This window comes from Barbus barbus (genome assembly GCF_936440315.1).
Source record: "Barbus barbus genome assembly, chromosome: 46".
NCBI lineage: Eukaryota > Metazoa > Chordata > Actinopteri > Cypriniformes > Cyprinidae > Barbus > Barbus barbus.
The window spans coordinates 18,154,815-18,169,187 of record NC_136724.1 but is presented as its reverse complement, the minus strand read 5'-3'; the positions used below and the strand labels follow the sequence as shown (position 1 = coordinate 18,169,187).

General features: G+C 36.5%; 1 protein-coding gene across 2 annotated transcripts in view; it reads left to right on the top strand.

Moving 5' to 3' along the window:
- Positions 1-14,373, top strand: part of LOC306864883 (apoptosis regulator Bcl-2-like) — a 50,174-nt gene that overhangs the window by 15,480 nt on the left and 20,321 nt on the right. Inside the window, exon 2 of one of the 2 annotated variants that reach the window (XM_079409158.1) lies at positions 8,438-8,543. The exons of the other annotated variant lie outside the window; for it this stretch is intronic. Coding sequence (XP_079265284.1) covers positions 8,438-8,543 — 106 coding nt within the window. The remainder of the gene's footprint in view (positions 1-8,437; positions 8,544-14,373) is intronic. 2 annotated transcript variants of the gene reach the window in all.

Here is a 14,373-nt window from a genome sequence, read left to right as displayed (position 1 = left end):
AAGGCTTCTAAAGTGTGCGCTTGTTATGCTGAGAGAGGAAACCGCAGAGCGGTGACTCTGCCATGGAATCTTGACCTCCGTCATGTGGCTTCCATTTTCAGACAGGATTCACACACCCGCCTGACCGATGCTGTATTTCCTTCCATTCAACTCAATAGTGGGATCGTTGTCGCCGACAGCGGGACTTTTTCAGTTTGACCTCCGTCACGTTCTTTAGCACAATGCCCTGGACATATCTGAGACCCACTCCCGTTCCTGCTCTGAATGGGCCTCACATGATGTAATGCATGCAGTGATGTGTCGGTGGTGGGAAGGGAAGTCGCTTAATGTAATGATTAACGGTAAGCTATTTGAAAGTGACACTTCGTTAAGGTTAACCTGAATGGAATGCTTGTCCTGTTTAAGGATGGAAAGCATTTCCATTTTATCATTAACCACCACAAGTTGTTGTGATCAAAGTTTTACCCTTTTTTCCATTCGAAATCTTTGCGGCGCTCATCACTCATTATGAAAGCAAGAACGAACTCCCACAGCGTCTGTTCGGCGATTTCGATGTACATTTCAAAGGTTTCAAGACTCGATTTTTAGCCAAATGAAAAAAGGACCAAAATACTGTTTTGACGCGAATGCAAATGAATGCAAAAGTAAAAAATCCCCCTTTCTGCAGAGTTCTCTCTGTTCTGTTTACCTACTAGCTGAACATTGAGAGATTGAAAGTCCCCTTTTGGTATTCCCCTGCAAAAGGAGAACAAAATCAGATATCCAAACTAACTGTAAGGGTCTCAGCGGGGCATATTTGAGCACTAAAACCGCTCCTTTCAACCGATTAACAGCAAATGAACAACTTCAGTCACGTTCAGTTGGTTAACCTGCTTTTTGGTGGGAGGAAAAGTAATGCTTTTAATCTTAAAATATCCTCTGAATGATCATGTTTTGACTAGTTTGTGGAAAAATTGCCTGTATAAATACGACCAAGCTTGTTAAGGAAAATAGTTTGTTCTGTACCTTTATCTCTGATGTGGTCACCAACCTCTTTGTGTTGGCATTAAAAACATCTTTATCAAGGATCACACTCACCATCTCTATTCGCACAACACCCTGAAACAGGGACTTTGTGTAAGAAAGTGCAAGTAAACACTTTATTGTTTGGAACTTTCTTGCTAATTAGCCTTTCTGGCACCTCAATATCTCCAGAGAAAGACTTCTAGATAGGTTAGGAGGACACAGTTTTGTCAATGTTTTGATACAGTCCACGAGTGGACCATGGAGGTCTGATTCAAAACAGTGACACTGCTGTGACCTTAAAGTTACCTTAACTTTGTTTTACAGTTGTGAAGTCTAAACGCCTCATTCTGTTTCTCAGATAGATTTTTGAGCTCCTCTGCTCCTAAAATGTTCCCCTACGTGATTCCCACAATAACAAAGCCAGATTCTCTTTACGCCCACGTCAATGCATTCCTTTCATTCTTCTCTTGGAGGTCGGGCTAAGATCAGCTGATAGACAGAGAGACGAAAAGTGAACGAGAGAAAAAGAGAGGTCATTGAACCTTTCCAACAGAGGAAGAGGGGGAAAAAATGGAGGCATGTGCGTGGGTGGTAGATCTGTGTTGGAGGGGGTGTGGGTGTCGAGGGAAGCGGATGGCGGAGGAAGAGAGGGCTGATTAGAGAGCAACTGGGGGAGAAGAAAGGGGGAAGGCGGAAAAGCACTTCCAGAAGGCCTCCAGCCCATGAGCTAATGCTGTAAAAATCTTTCCTTTTTTCTGCTGTTTGTAGGACTGAGGTTGGGGGCAGTCTTTACATCTGAACCTCCCACGGTCATCACCCACTCTGTCTCCGTGGGCAGAGGTTTGACTTTCTCTGGTGTATCGCTTCGCATTCTTTAACAGCGTTTCTCTTTTTACTGACTCTGTCTATCCAAGAAGAGAGTTTTATTGCTCAAAGGTTGCTCAGCAGGCTAAATAGAGACTTGACTTAATAAGGATTTTTCTTCTGCCCTCCCAGTTGGGCCAGTACTGCAGATTCTACTTGCTCTGCCAATGTTTTCACTGGTCCAAAACTCAGACATTGTTTTTTAATTATACAATTTTTGGATTTGTATGATTTAAAATGTTAACGTTTGCAAATATATATATATTAAATCTTTTCATTTATTAAAAACATAAAGATATATTCCACACATTTTCAGCAGATATTTCTTTCTTTAAAGAAATTTTGCAAGATACAGGAGCTAATACTTTTATTGAAAAGTTTGGGGTCAGAAGGCTTTTTAACACTTTTATTCAGCAAGGATGCATTAACCTGGTCAAAAGTGACAGAAATGTTACAATAGATTTCTGTTTCACATAAATGTTTCTCTTTTGAAATTACTATTAATCAAAGAATCCTGAAACAAAAGTGTAGTATGGTTTTAACATTCACAATAAAAAATGTTTGTGCACCTAATCAGCATGTTAGAATGATGATGATCTGAAGGATCATGTGACACTGAAGACTGATGCTGAAAATTCAGCTTGGCATCACTGAAATAAATTACATTTTAAAATGTATTAAAATTGAAACATATTACATTGTAATAATATTTCACAATTACCATTTTTACTGTATGTTTTGATCAAATGCTTGCATCCTTGGTAAGCATAAATTACTTGTTTCAAAAACATCAAAAAATGTAATGACCCCAAACTTTTGAATGGTAATGCATATGCCAAAATACTCATTGTCTACAATTTTTTTTTTCATGTAAATTTTAACAGATTCTTACTCATGCTACCAAGACTATAACAATTAATTCTTGCAATTTTCAACCAAAACGTATTTGTATGAGCTAGTTAGATAATTTTAACTAAACAGTTTTAGGGGGAAATAAACTTATAAATGAGACAACTGCTGGCATATATGTGATTATGGAGTTATAAAAGCAGTGGGATTGCATATGCATATACCTCAGATAATTCGGTCCTGGAAGAATTTAATGAGAAATGTTTGAGTTCATGTTGAAATTTCGATTGCCGTTATCAGTCTCGTATATGAATGCAGTTTGTGGCACTGAGATCTTTTTCTCAGGGAAACAATCTGAAAAGCAGGAGACCTAAGCAGAAGTTTCCATTTGCTCTAGATTTTACCTTGTTAGGAAAAACAGTCTCTATTAAAATGAGATTTGTATTTTCTTTCCTATGAAAAGTTTCTATATTTCTCTTTCTCTTTCTCTTTCTCTTTTTTTTTTTTTTTTTTGCCTCTTACAGAGATTATGTCCGTGGAACAGACGGTCTCTCTTTTTTGTCTGTACGCTCCTTTCTGGAAGTGTGGCGGTGAACTCAGATGAAAGAATGTAACCCTGCCGGGGTTGGTGATTGGAGGGGGGGAACTTTCCCCTCGGTTACAGCAGAGGCCTGCACTCTCTCTGAACTTTCTCTCTATTTTCATGTGGCGGCTCCAGCCACTGTCCATTGTGACATCCGGCATCAATTTTATCCCTGTGCCCACAATTTTATCACCTTCAGTTCATTTCTCACCCCGGTTCCTGTACAAACAATGATTACCACCACTGTTGCCAAGCAGAATTCAAATTATGCCCATACGCTAATGAACCAACCAGATGCCAACATGCGGCAGACTTGTTAAGGTCTTCGTACCTTCCGGTTGAAGCTAAATGGCCCCAGCTTATGCAATCTGTCTACTTGTCAGATCATATCGAACCCATTTGTGTAATCCCCTTTTTTTTCTAGACAGCAGGAGGCTGAATTGCATTGGTTAATCAGAGTTCATGCAGGTCATTGCACTTATATAAATCTCTAGGAAATGAAAATGGCACATATTAAGCTGTCTAGAACACACATTATGTAATTCTCCTGCAGAATCTGTGTGCATGAAATATGTATTTCTGTGCACACTTGTTTGCATCATGACAGCTGTGGTTCCATAATGAACTTTTAAAATCCATGGAACTTTTTATTGAACAAAATGTTGTTTACAATGGAAAAAAAGTTCTTTAGATTATTCAAATGTCCTTCAAATTAAGAAAAATATGAAGAAATCATTGAAAGCTGCTTTGGGGAAGCACAAATGGTTCTTTTATGGCAAAAAAACCTTTTTATTTTTTGAGAGCGTATGATGATTTTTCGAGAACAAAGACGTGTAACTAGAACAGAAAGAGTTAAATGCATGACCGATGATTCATTTGTGATACAAAAATAAACAAGCCTTCAAAAAACATGTCCCTCTGCTCTGAGGCCATGAAGGGATGTTTCCCTTCATTTGCACAGACTGACTCATACAGATGCGTGGGGCTGAACCAGGGGCGATAGTATAGGTCCTTTTTGAAGCTACAGAAAAAAACACGTTTTGTGTTCAGCACAAGCCAGTGTTTTGTGTGGTTGTATGCTATGTGCAATCAAAATTACTCACTTTTGTCAAATGTGTCGTGATACACCTATAAACTTCAACCTGTGGTTGATGTGCCTACATGCTGATGTTTGGAGAATGAGTTTCCCCTTCGACTAGGGTGTTACTTGCACATTTAAATATGAAACGAGGCATTCAGAGGCTGATGATATCAAAAAGCAGAAGTGCAGACAATGCTCTGCCTCTGGAAATGCAGATGCTGCAGAAATACAAAGATGCGAGTTTGATGTCATCACAGAGTGAAGGTCATCAACAGAGCACATGACTTTTTCCTGGGTGGATGATGTTTTCTTGATTCTATCTGAGGAAAATATTTACAACTTTAGTTTCTAAATGCAGTATGTCACTTCTCAGTCTGAATTGTATTGATCATTGTGACTGGGAAATGTATGTCTAATAATAACAATTTATTTCTTCATGATACAAGACAAGTTTTTAAAATTCTTTTTATGCATTGTGTATAAAATGTGTAAAGTAGAGAGGGCCTGTTCCAGAGACAGCCATGCATGCCCATGCCATGACACCACCTCCACCATGCTTTACAGATGAGGCTTTATTTATATAATAAAGAAGTGATCTCATGATCTATAATACATCAAAATATAAACGTAATTTTGCAATTTTTAAATTATGATCAAATTGTTTGCATTGAACTGAAAGCATTTTAGCTACTATACACATAAATTATAGTTATATATATACACTATTAATGTTATTAATGATATGATGTTGAATTTTTATATTTCCTTTTCGTTGCCATTTTAGTTAGAAGTTTGCCATTTTATTTTAGTTTTTGCCATTTTTATATTTCAATTATGTCTATATAGTTAAATTATGTCTATATCAAATCATTTGTATTTCAGATTTAGTTATTTTTGTACTAAAATAAAATGAAATAAAAAATTATGCCTTAGACCATAGATTTCTAGTTTTATTTTATTGTAATTAAAATAAATGTAAATTAATTTTAAGTCTCCTGAGCTTTGAAATCAAAGATATTTATTTATTTATATTTGTATTTATTTATTCATTTATTTGTTGCTGTGCTGACATGTACTACATTGAATTATTTGTTGTTCTATGATAGTTTTAAAGCAAAATTTATAGTAGTTTTAAAGTAGTTTCATAATATATTCTCATAATCTCATAATATATTCTTAGTTTATTGTGCTGCATAATTAGATTCCATAGAAAGAAACAGTAACGTCATATATGACATATATCTAAATATACATGCTCTGTGCCCTATAGATGTATGCATGTCAGGCAACTTTTGCTTTCATTCTTTTTTTGGGTTTAGCGGTTCAGAAATCCCTTTTATCTGGCATTTAATTAGAACTGTAGGCTGTTGTACGAAGAAAAGCCTTTCCAAGTACTAGCTGAGGTTGGCTTCCTGCCTCAGTCAACTGATTCGAGACGTGTCTCTTTAAACCTTTGGTCACTTGGCTTTCAAGCCACAGTGAAGCAGTTCTTGAGAAACTCAAATATAATCCTGTTGCGTTCAACAGGAAATCATTACCTCAGCTGTGCAATTGAGTTTTGCTCAATGACAAACACAACAGGCGTTTTTCTTTAGAGGTTTAAATGTTGTTTATTGAAAGGTCATTTTAATGAAACAACTCACCATTGATAAAGTTTAAGCATGCAGAAGTAAGAATGTCTGTGTCAGCTTAGTGAAAGAGAAATTTGGGACATAGGGAAGTTGGGGGTGGCAGTGTGCACGAGGGGGTGTGCGCACTTGCCAATGTGTGCATATGACATCATGCACCAATAAAATGTGGAACTTCACAGAGTGAGGATTAACTGTGAAGATGTAATGATTTCAAATGTTGATTTGTGTTTGTGTGCATGTTTATTTTTTTTTTTGTGTGAATGATTTTTTTTTTTTTTTGATGCAGGCATGTGTGAGTTCCTCAGTCTATGCTTGCACACATGTGATAAAGTCTTCCATTGTTATAGTGTTAAACCAAACCCCGAAGAAGCTCATCAGATGTTCTTCAGAAATGATTACGCCATACCACCAGAGTTCTCACATGGCTGGTTTATCGTAGAGCTGCTCATGCACACATTGCTGAAATGCATTTGTTTAAAGAATTTTAACTATTAAAATAATGCCTCATTGCAGTTTTTTTAAAGACAAAAGAAAGAACTATAATCTAGTTTCTATTTATTTAATTTTTTTGCTTTAAATTTATTTGTTTATATTTGATTTTTATTTTTTAAATGTAGCATTTTCAAGTAAAATCTGTCAAGTCAAATTAGACATATCAGTACAGAAATATGCATTATTTTATTGCAGGAATTCCCAAAACAAGCTTTTTATGACTTAGATTATGCCTTAGATTATGTCTTAATGAATGTTCTTAACTCTAAAGTAAATTGACATATAGTGAAAAGATCATCAAAGCAAAGTGTGAAAGGTCTTGAAATGTCATTTTGCACTTAGTCTTTTTTAGAGAGAATATTTGATACAACCGTGACATGAGCCCTTGACTCTAAGAATACCGGTTGTGGTGAGACACATTCTAAGAACTAGGCTGAGGTTTCCAGTGCTACAACATTCAGTAGATTAAAAAGAATCCAGCAGCAACTCAGAGAGCATGTAGTAGTGCCAAGGAGAAGCCAGTGCCAGTTTTTTCATTCAAAAAGGTTTTCAAAAGTCTTTGCAAATTTGAGAATCTTTTTGAATACTCAACATTGCAATTGTTATTTTCCTTAGCCAAATACAGGTGTTTTAAACGTCTGTGGAAAGCTTGGGGCCATTTTTTTTTAGTTTGGTTGTAATATCTCAGGTGTGTGTGTAAGGAAATATACAGCATTCATCTTTGGAACTACACCACTGAGTGGAGAATGGGTGCTTAGATGTGCCCACACGTGACCTTGTTTCTCTCCATCTGCTTAGAATTACTCACAGGGCTGTATTATTAAGCTCTGCAGTGTTGCAATAATTGTGTCGCAATGGCAGGTCCACAGGGACATGGATGCTGATGCCTCGCAGCTTTCTTTGGAGTAGTAAGCATTGTGTTTAACTAAAAAAATTCAGCCTGACTAATTCGTGGTAAACTTTAATATCTCACCAACATTTCTTTCTTTCTTTCTTTCTTTCTTTCTTTCTTTCTTTCTTTCTTTCTTTCTTTCTTTCTTTCTTTCTTTCTTTCTTTCTTTCTTTCTTTCTTTCTTCTCAGAACCCTTTTCACTATATTTGTGTTCTAATCTCTCCAGTCCTTCTGGGGTGATTTGATGCATTCTGTTTTTCTTCCAAAGAATTCTAAGTGAATGCATACCTTGAAAATTCCGCAGAAGTTTCTGCAGAGTTGGAACGCCCATAAATCATAAGCTCCGCTCATTGTTTGCCCCATGCATGCTCATTCATTAAAAAATAGCTAATTTCATTGTGCTTTCAGTTATTTAAAAGAATATAGTGCTTTCAGCTCTGTTCAATGCATGCTCTTCAGATATTCTCCTCAAAATAGAAAATGTTTGTGGGCCTGTAGATATTAACCAGGTTAAACACTTTTAGATCTTAAAGCATACAGGAAGTGGCTCCCTTCACAGATCCACCTCTGCTTTATATTAGTTAAGTGTAGGGACCCCTAAAATATGCTTTGTTTGTAATAATGCAGAATATTTACATGTAAATATTTTATTATAATTTTTTTCGTTTCATATCCACTGACATAATAAATTTAATGCAAGTGTATTTTTGCTGGCCAATGACTGTTGAGCTTGTTTAAGGTTACGTCATGACGTGAGTTACGTGAGCAGCATGTAAATTCAGTGTGCGTGAAAAAGTGTTGGCTTTTTGGAGCTTTTTTTTGGCCCAAAGTGTAACGGAACAACACTTGTTTTATTTTATTTTTTGCTTAAAGTGTTTTTAATTTCCCTGCTATATTATTTGTGATGATTTGAGCCATTTTGTGCGTGCTGATGGCGTGGCGGCCAGAGACATTCACCTTGTGACTGCATTGATGAAATTTGTTGATGAACTGCATTGATGAAATTTCACAGACCTGTGAATTTGTTTGGAACTGGACAGATTGTGTGTTTCATCATTGGGCTCAGATGGACTGGACTCATAACAGGATTTGATCAAGTCTGGACCATGAGGGATTTCAACATTACCTCATTATCATCGGATGGACGTAAGTCAAGACTGTGAATGTGCACCAACGAAGGTTTTCTTGGGTAAGACAAAATTGGAATTAACCCCTAGGTTTATTAAAAGGGTTATGAAAGCAGTTGTATATACGTAGGTTTTTCATTAAAATGACATCTGTAATTATTTGTGCATGAAAAACAAAGCAAATTTATTTTTCCATTGGCTTGTTTTTCCATTCTTTTTGTAGGCTGTTTTTGAATTACAGTTAGTCTGGGGACTTAAACATGGGGAACCACCTAAAAACATCCCGACAATACTGCAATTACCACCTTGTGATATAAACTTTCCAACACCTCAGTCTTTCAGCAATGCCAAAAACACAACAGAAACCTGCAGCAACTCATTTGTAGCAATTATGAAGATGAAAGAGTGCTGAGCGCAGGCTGAAATCAAAATGCAAACTCTCAGTGGTGTTGGGGAAAACTGTATACCTACGTATTTACACGTTTCTGTTTTTTTCTAGTGAACTCTTACCCCACTGAGACAAAACAGCTCTTAGATGCTTGCCATTGCGCTAAGAATCATTATACCGATTCGCTGGAATAGACTCGGAAAGACGTGGTAAATTGCACTCCAGATCACATCAACGGCGGAAAATGGCTAACTAGCGCCAGTGCTAACTGGTGCACGTTGTGCTGACCCACACAGCAAGTGACTGGAAACTAATGAGCTCTTTCTGAAGACATAGATCAGATGGAAATGTTTTGATCTGCGCCTATGTGTGGGCCTGTACCTTATTCTGCCCATGACATCTTTAATGTGGAACCGAAAGGAATTGCGCATGAGATCAGCGTATTGGTCATTAGCCATGAAGCCATTAGACAGTTTGACTTATGTGGAAGGCACTTTGATTTTAAAGTTTTTCAAATGGAAATTGTTAAAGATGGTTAAATTTGTGTTTTAACAGATTGTGAATATACAGTGAATAGCAAGCAATTTTAGAATGCAGAGGCCAGATCCCCACCCAATCCCAGCATGGCCACAGGGCAAGCTCCATTTCCTATTTCCACAGCTGCAAGAACATCTCAACAAAGAGGCCCAGAAAAGGGACGCCAACCAGGCCTCTCGTGCTCTTTCAGACGAAAAGCACCTAACCGAATCCCCCTAAGCTAAGCCTGAAGAAACGATTTTGAAGAAACACCAATAGCGCTTTGTAAAACAGTTGTTCTCTTGCTTCTCTTCAACATAGATTATTCTTAGGGCTTGTGATACTTGGCAATTTGCTCAACCCACAGCAACACTTTGCAACCGTGGTGCAATGGCTCACTCCCTTAAGAAATATGTCAGATTTTTTGCAGTTTTTTTTCAAGCTGAAGTTCAGTTGAATTTGGTCTACTTTGCCACTATTTGGCTCTATTATAAATATTTTAATAATTTAACTTTTATGTATTCATATATTATTTTTATCTAAAATATGTATTTTATATTATTTGTCATTTTTTGTATTGTTATCCTTTAAATATATAATTATAATTTAAATAATAACTATATATACTAAATATAATATATATATATATATATATATATATATATATATATATATATATATATATATATATATATATATATATATATACATACACACAGATAGATAGATATATTTTAAATTATATTATTTATTTTAAATAATTATTTATTTACATTGTTATTTTTTACTTTGTAATTTAATTGACAAACATTTTTGCCGTTTTAAAATAAATGAATAATTACATTATTACTACAAAATTTAATTTAATGTAAATAAATATAGGTTGTTAATAAAGAAATGCATTAAAAATTTACAAATTAATTATGAATTATTTAATTAATTGAACTACATTTTAAAGTAATCAATTATTATTTAAAAAAAAATTAAATGAATTGCTAATATGCATTCATTTAACTTTTCCCCATTATATTTAATGTTTAATCTGTGGCTATAAAGATAAATTCTTTGTCACAATGATTTAAGTTTGGACCTGAAATATGAGGTCAGTGGCGTCACTCTAATTATCAATTACAGGATGTTTCGGTTATCAGGCAGTTTGAGACCTTGCTGGTGAGTTGATCAAAACCTGTATAAATCGAAACAGTTTGACTGTCTCATTTTCTCCCATCACCCTAAGACAAGCCTTCACAAGATACATGCACAAAGACCTTTTTCCTAGCAGAAGAGTAGGACTAGTTTGGAATTTCATTAAACAAGAAAGAATGAGCGCGGACATGGTGACTTATCCATGATCCTGTCGGGGGGTGGGATGTATTTCACAGGGTGCGTGGTGTCTATCGTGGGAAGCAGCGACGCAAGTTCTTTGATGCCTCAATGTACAAGATCTGTACGGGGGCCAATCCTATTCTCCGTCCCTACAGCACCTAAGCCAAGCTCGCCCCCTCTCTCTTCCCACAGCCGTCACATTCTCTCCCACCACACACTCCTCTCCAAAAACACACACTGCGAATGCCATTCTTGAGGTGTCCCGCTGTTATCCACAAACCCAGGAATGGAGCCATAGTTCGCCAGCACTGTAAATACTCTGTTGCTGTTGGATTCCTTTTTGATGGCATGTCAGAATTCAACTGAGGCCATTTGTTGGATTATGTACCCGGTTGAAATGTAAGATGTGTAATGAGAAACATAAGCACGGGATAAGACAAACAAAAATCAGCGGAGCAGCGTACATTAATCTCTAGGCGACTCTTGGTGTCACGTAGGTTGAGATACACAAAATGGATCAGGGAGGAGTGCAGTTTCCCTTTGTACATAGATGATTTAGACTACCAAAAAGCACAGTGTGATATTAACTAGAAGAATGATTGAACTTGAGCATGGATTGCGCAACAGTAGACTGAGAAAACAACATGAAATATACCCACATTACATTATTTTCCTGAAAAACAGCACCAGCTCTGCGGGTCTGTTCCAGGATTGTGTGTCATGTACACCAGCTGCTGCTGTTTTTCAGTGTGTGTTCTTGTCCGTTTGGTGCGTATGAGAGAGAGAGGTCAATCATGGGCAATAGGCCACTGTGAAGTGATCAGTGTGTGTGTGTTTACGGTCAGCTTCTTTTTCCAGTAACACTCTGAACCCCTCATCTACCCCCCATTTCTGGGCAGTCTATAAAATGCTGTCATGATCATCATCACACTGAATCATCAGTGTGGACGCTGAATACATCGTACCATATTCTGCGAATGATAGACTGGCTAATAAATATTTAATTTGCAAGGAGAACTTTCAAAAGTTTCAAATAAACAACTTAATATATCCATCCAAACCTTATTAAAAACTTCAAAAATCTCCAAATGCATTATGGGTTTTGCAAGTAAGAGCAATATAGGAAGTAAATGGTGAGAAAGCTTATGTCAGTATTCAATTTAGGTGTTTCTAATAAAACAAAAAAAGATAAATATTTGTTTATTTATTTTAGAAAATCATGTTAATCAAATTAATGTAATTTAGACTTTATGACTGATATTAAATATTAAGAAAATTAGTTTTTTTATAAATATATTAAATATTTTTAATATGTCCTCATAGCCTATAAAGACAAGATACTCATCTCAGTATTATTTACAAGCATTTATAGAGTATACAAAAGATCATTATGTATTCAAATAGTTAGAAATTACCAAGAAGAAATGTGACTTTAACATTTTAGACACCTAAATGGATAGTCTTAAGGCCCGTTAATGATCTTTAATGATATAGAATTAGTTTTAAAAATTATTCTAAATAAAAAAAGAATAGCAGCATCAACTATAACGATAACAATGCAGAGAACAACAATGTCAGAATCACATTTAAAACTTTTTTCCAGCTGAAGAACAGTAAAAACAATCAGAATCCATTTTGCTTTAAAGAGCTGAAGCAGCACACAACAAAACTGCATGTATAATAAACACAATGTTGTTGTGCGTTTGTGTGGATGCTAATATATTTATCTGTATAGTTCTATCTTGGAAGACTTTAGCATGGTAATGAATATGACAAATGTTAATGTATTTGGTCTTGGCGGAATACATCTGCTACGCTGCTGCTGTTGCAAAGCAAGTACAGGAACTTGTTACTGCCAATACATATGCCGATACGGAGCTGTGAGTATTTAAGACATACTGTTGCTTCACAAGTAGCATATATAATAACCCATAGCAGATCTTTACAGGTGGAGCTGGGGAAGGTGGAGGAACTCTGAAAGCGCACTGTGAAATGCTCTAGTGAATGCTAACCAGCTAAAGCAGTAAGCTCCTTGGCTGCATATGCAACATGAACCAATCAGCTTGTGGCAAGTAGTTTAATGCTGTGAATATCATCAGTTTGCATTAGCAACCCATCAGCCAATGCAATCTAGTGTCATGACAGACCTTGGCATTTATCGTTCTTGGTTTGAACGTGCCTTTAGACTTTGGCAATGCCTCTTTGTCTGTAGTAAAATTAACATGTTTACACTGTACATAAAAGTATTAAGAGGAATTGCTGAGCTAAGGCTTTTACATTGACTTGTGTTTGTGACCCTTGATGCCACATTAGACTTCAACCGTGACGTACGATGTATTTAAGCACATGTGTATGTTTTGACATTACATATTTATGGACGCATACGCAAACCCTTAGCTCCCACACTCGGGGCATGCACCTGATCATTACATGCCTAGACTTTTAAGCTGGCATTTCCTAATGGCACACTAATGTAATTGGCCCTTTGCCTTTAGCTGGTTGATCCAGCCAGGTGTCCATGTTTAGTACCTCCATTTCTGAGCTGGATGGCAAATGACAACTTGTGTGCTTGCCTTCTTTTCCTCGTGTGTCTGTTTGGGTTCTCTGTGATTATATAAAGAATTCCTAAGTAGCTTCACCCATCCGGGCAGTATCTAACCAAACTAACTCTACCATTGCATTGCAAAATACAACAAGCTCAGAAGTAATTTTGGAGGGTTCTCATGTTCTCAAGCATCCTAAATTCAGGAAGTGTATACTCTGTTTACAGGAAGCTTGGCCCTGAGGTGGTCAACTTAGACACATTTGATGTATTGTATGTAACACCATCTTAATCCCAGGCTAGATAAATATTTAATACCCTGGTTTTAGCAATAAGGGAGGATGTATTTACAACAGCCATGGAGCTATTAAATTATGCATGATTGCCACTGATAAACATCAGTTTTTGTTTCATGAATGGGCCATCATCTCATTTCATAGTCCAAAACAGCAAGAAAATTTCAAGTAGCTTCAAGACAAATATCACTCATTTTAACCAAGCCAATTTAGCATTCAGAGAGTGAGTGAAGGAGAATCTAGAATGCAGATTGAACTAGAACAAGTTGTTAATTTGTAGTTATGGGCCCCTTTGAAAATGACCTTGCAAATCTGCCTCATGAGTCCGCCCTTAAAGCTTCCTATTAGATGCTGTTTCTGCAGTCCAACTGCTCTCTAGGCTTCCAGTTAATGAATCTTGTTGGTAAGGGTAACAGGATAATGGAAACTTTGAAAAAAGAAGAATCAATAAATGGCACAAAGCAGGATATTGAATAATTGAATCGTTCAGTCATGTTATGAAGGCCTCAATACAAAAGGCTGAATGGGTATTTGATTTCAAAGGGTCCATTATGGCTGTGTTAGGAAGTGAGCACTGCTGATCCCTCACCCATTCATATAACTAACAACCAAATACGCTTATAGAAATGTAACCAAGTCTGACTAGACAGGTGGCATGTGAAATTTTTTTATTGTGTAGATATTTTAAAGGATGCACTCTTAAAAAAAGTTCTTTATTGGCATTGACGGTTCCATGAAGCACATTTAGCATCCATGGAACATTTACATTGCACAAAACAAG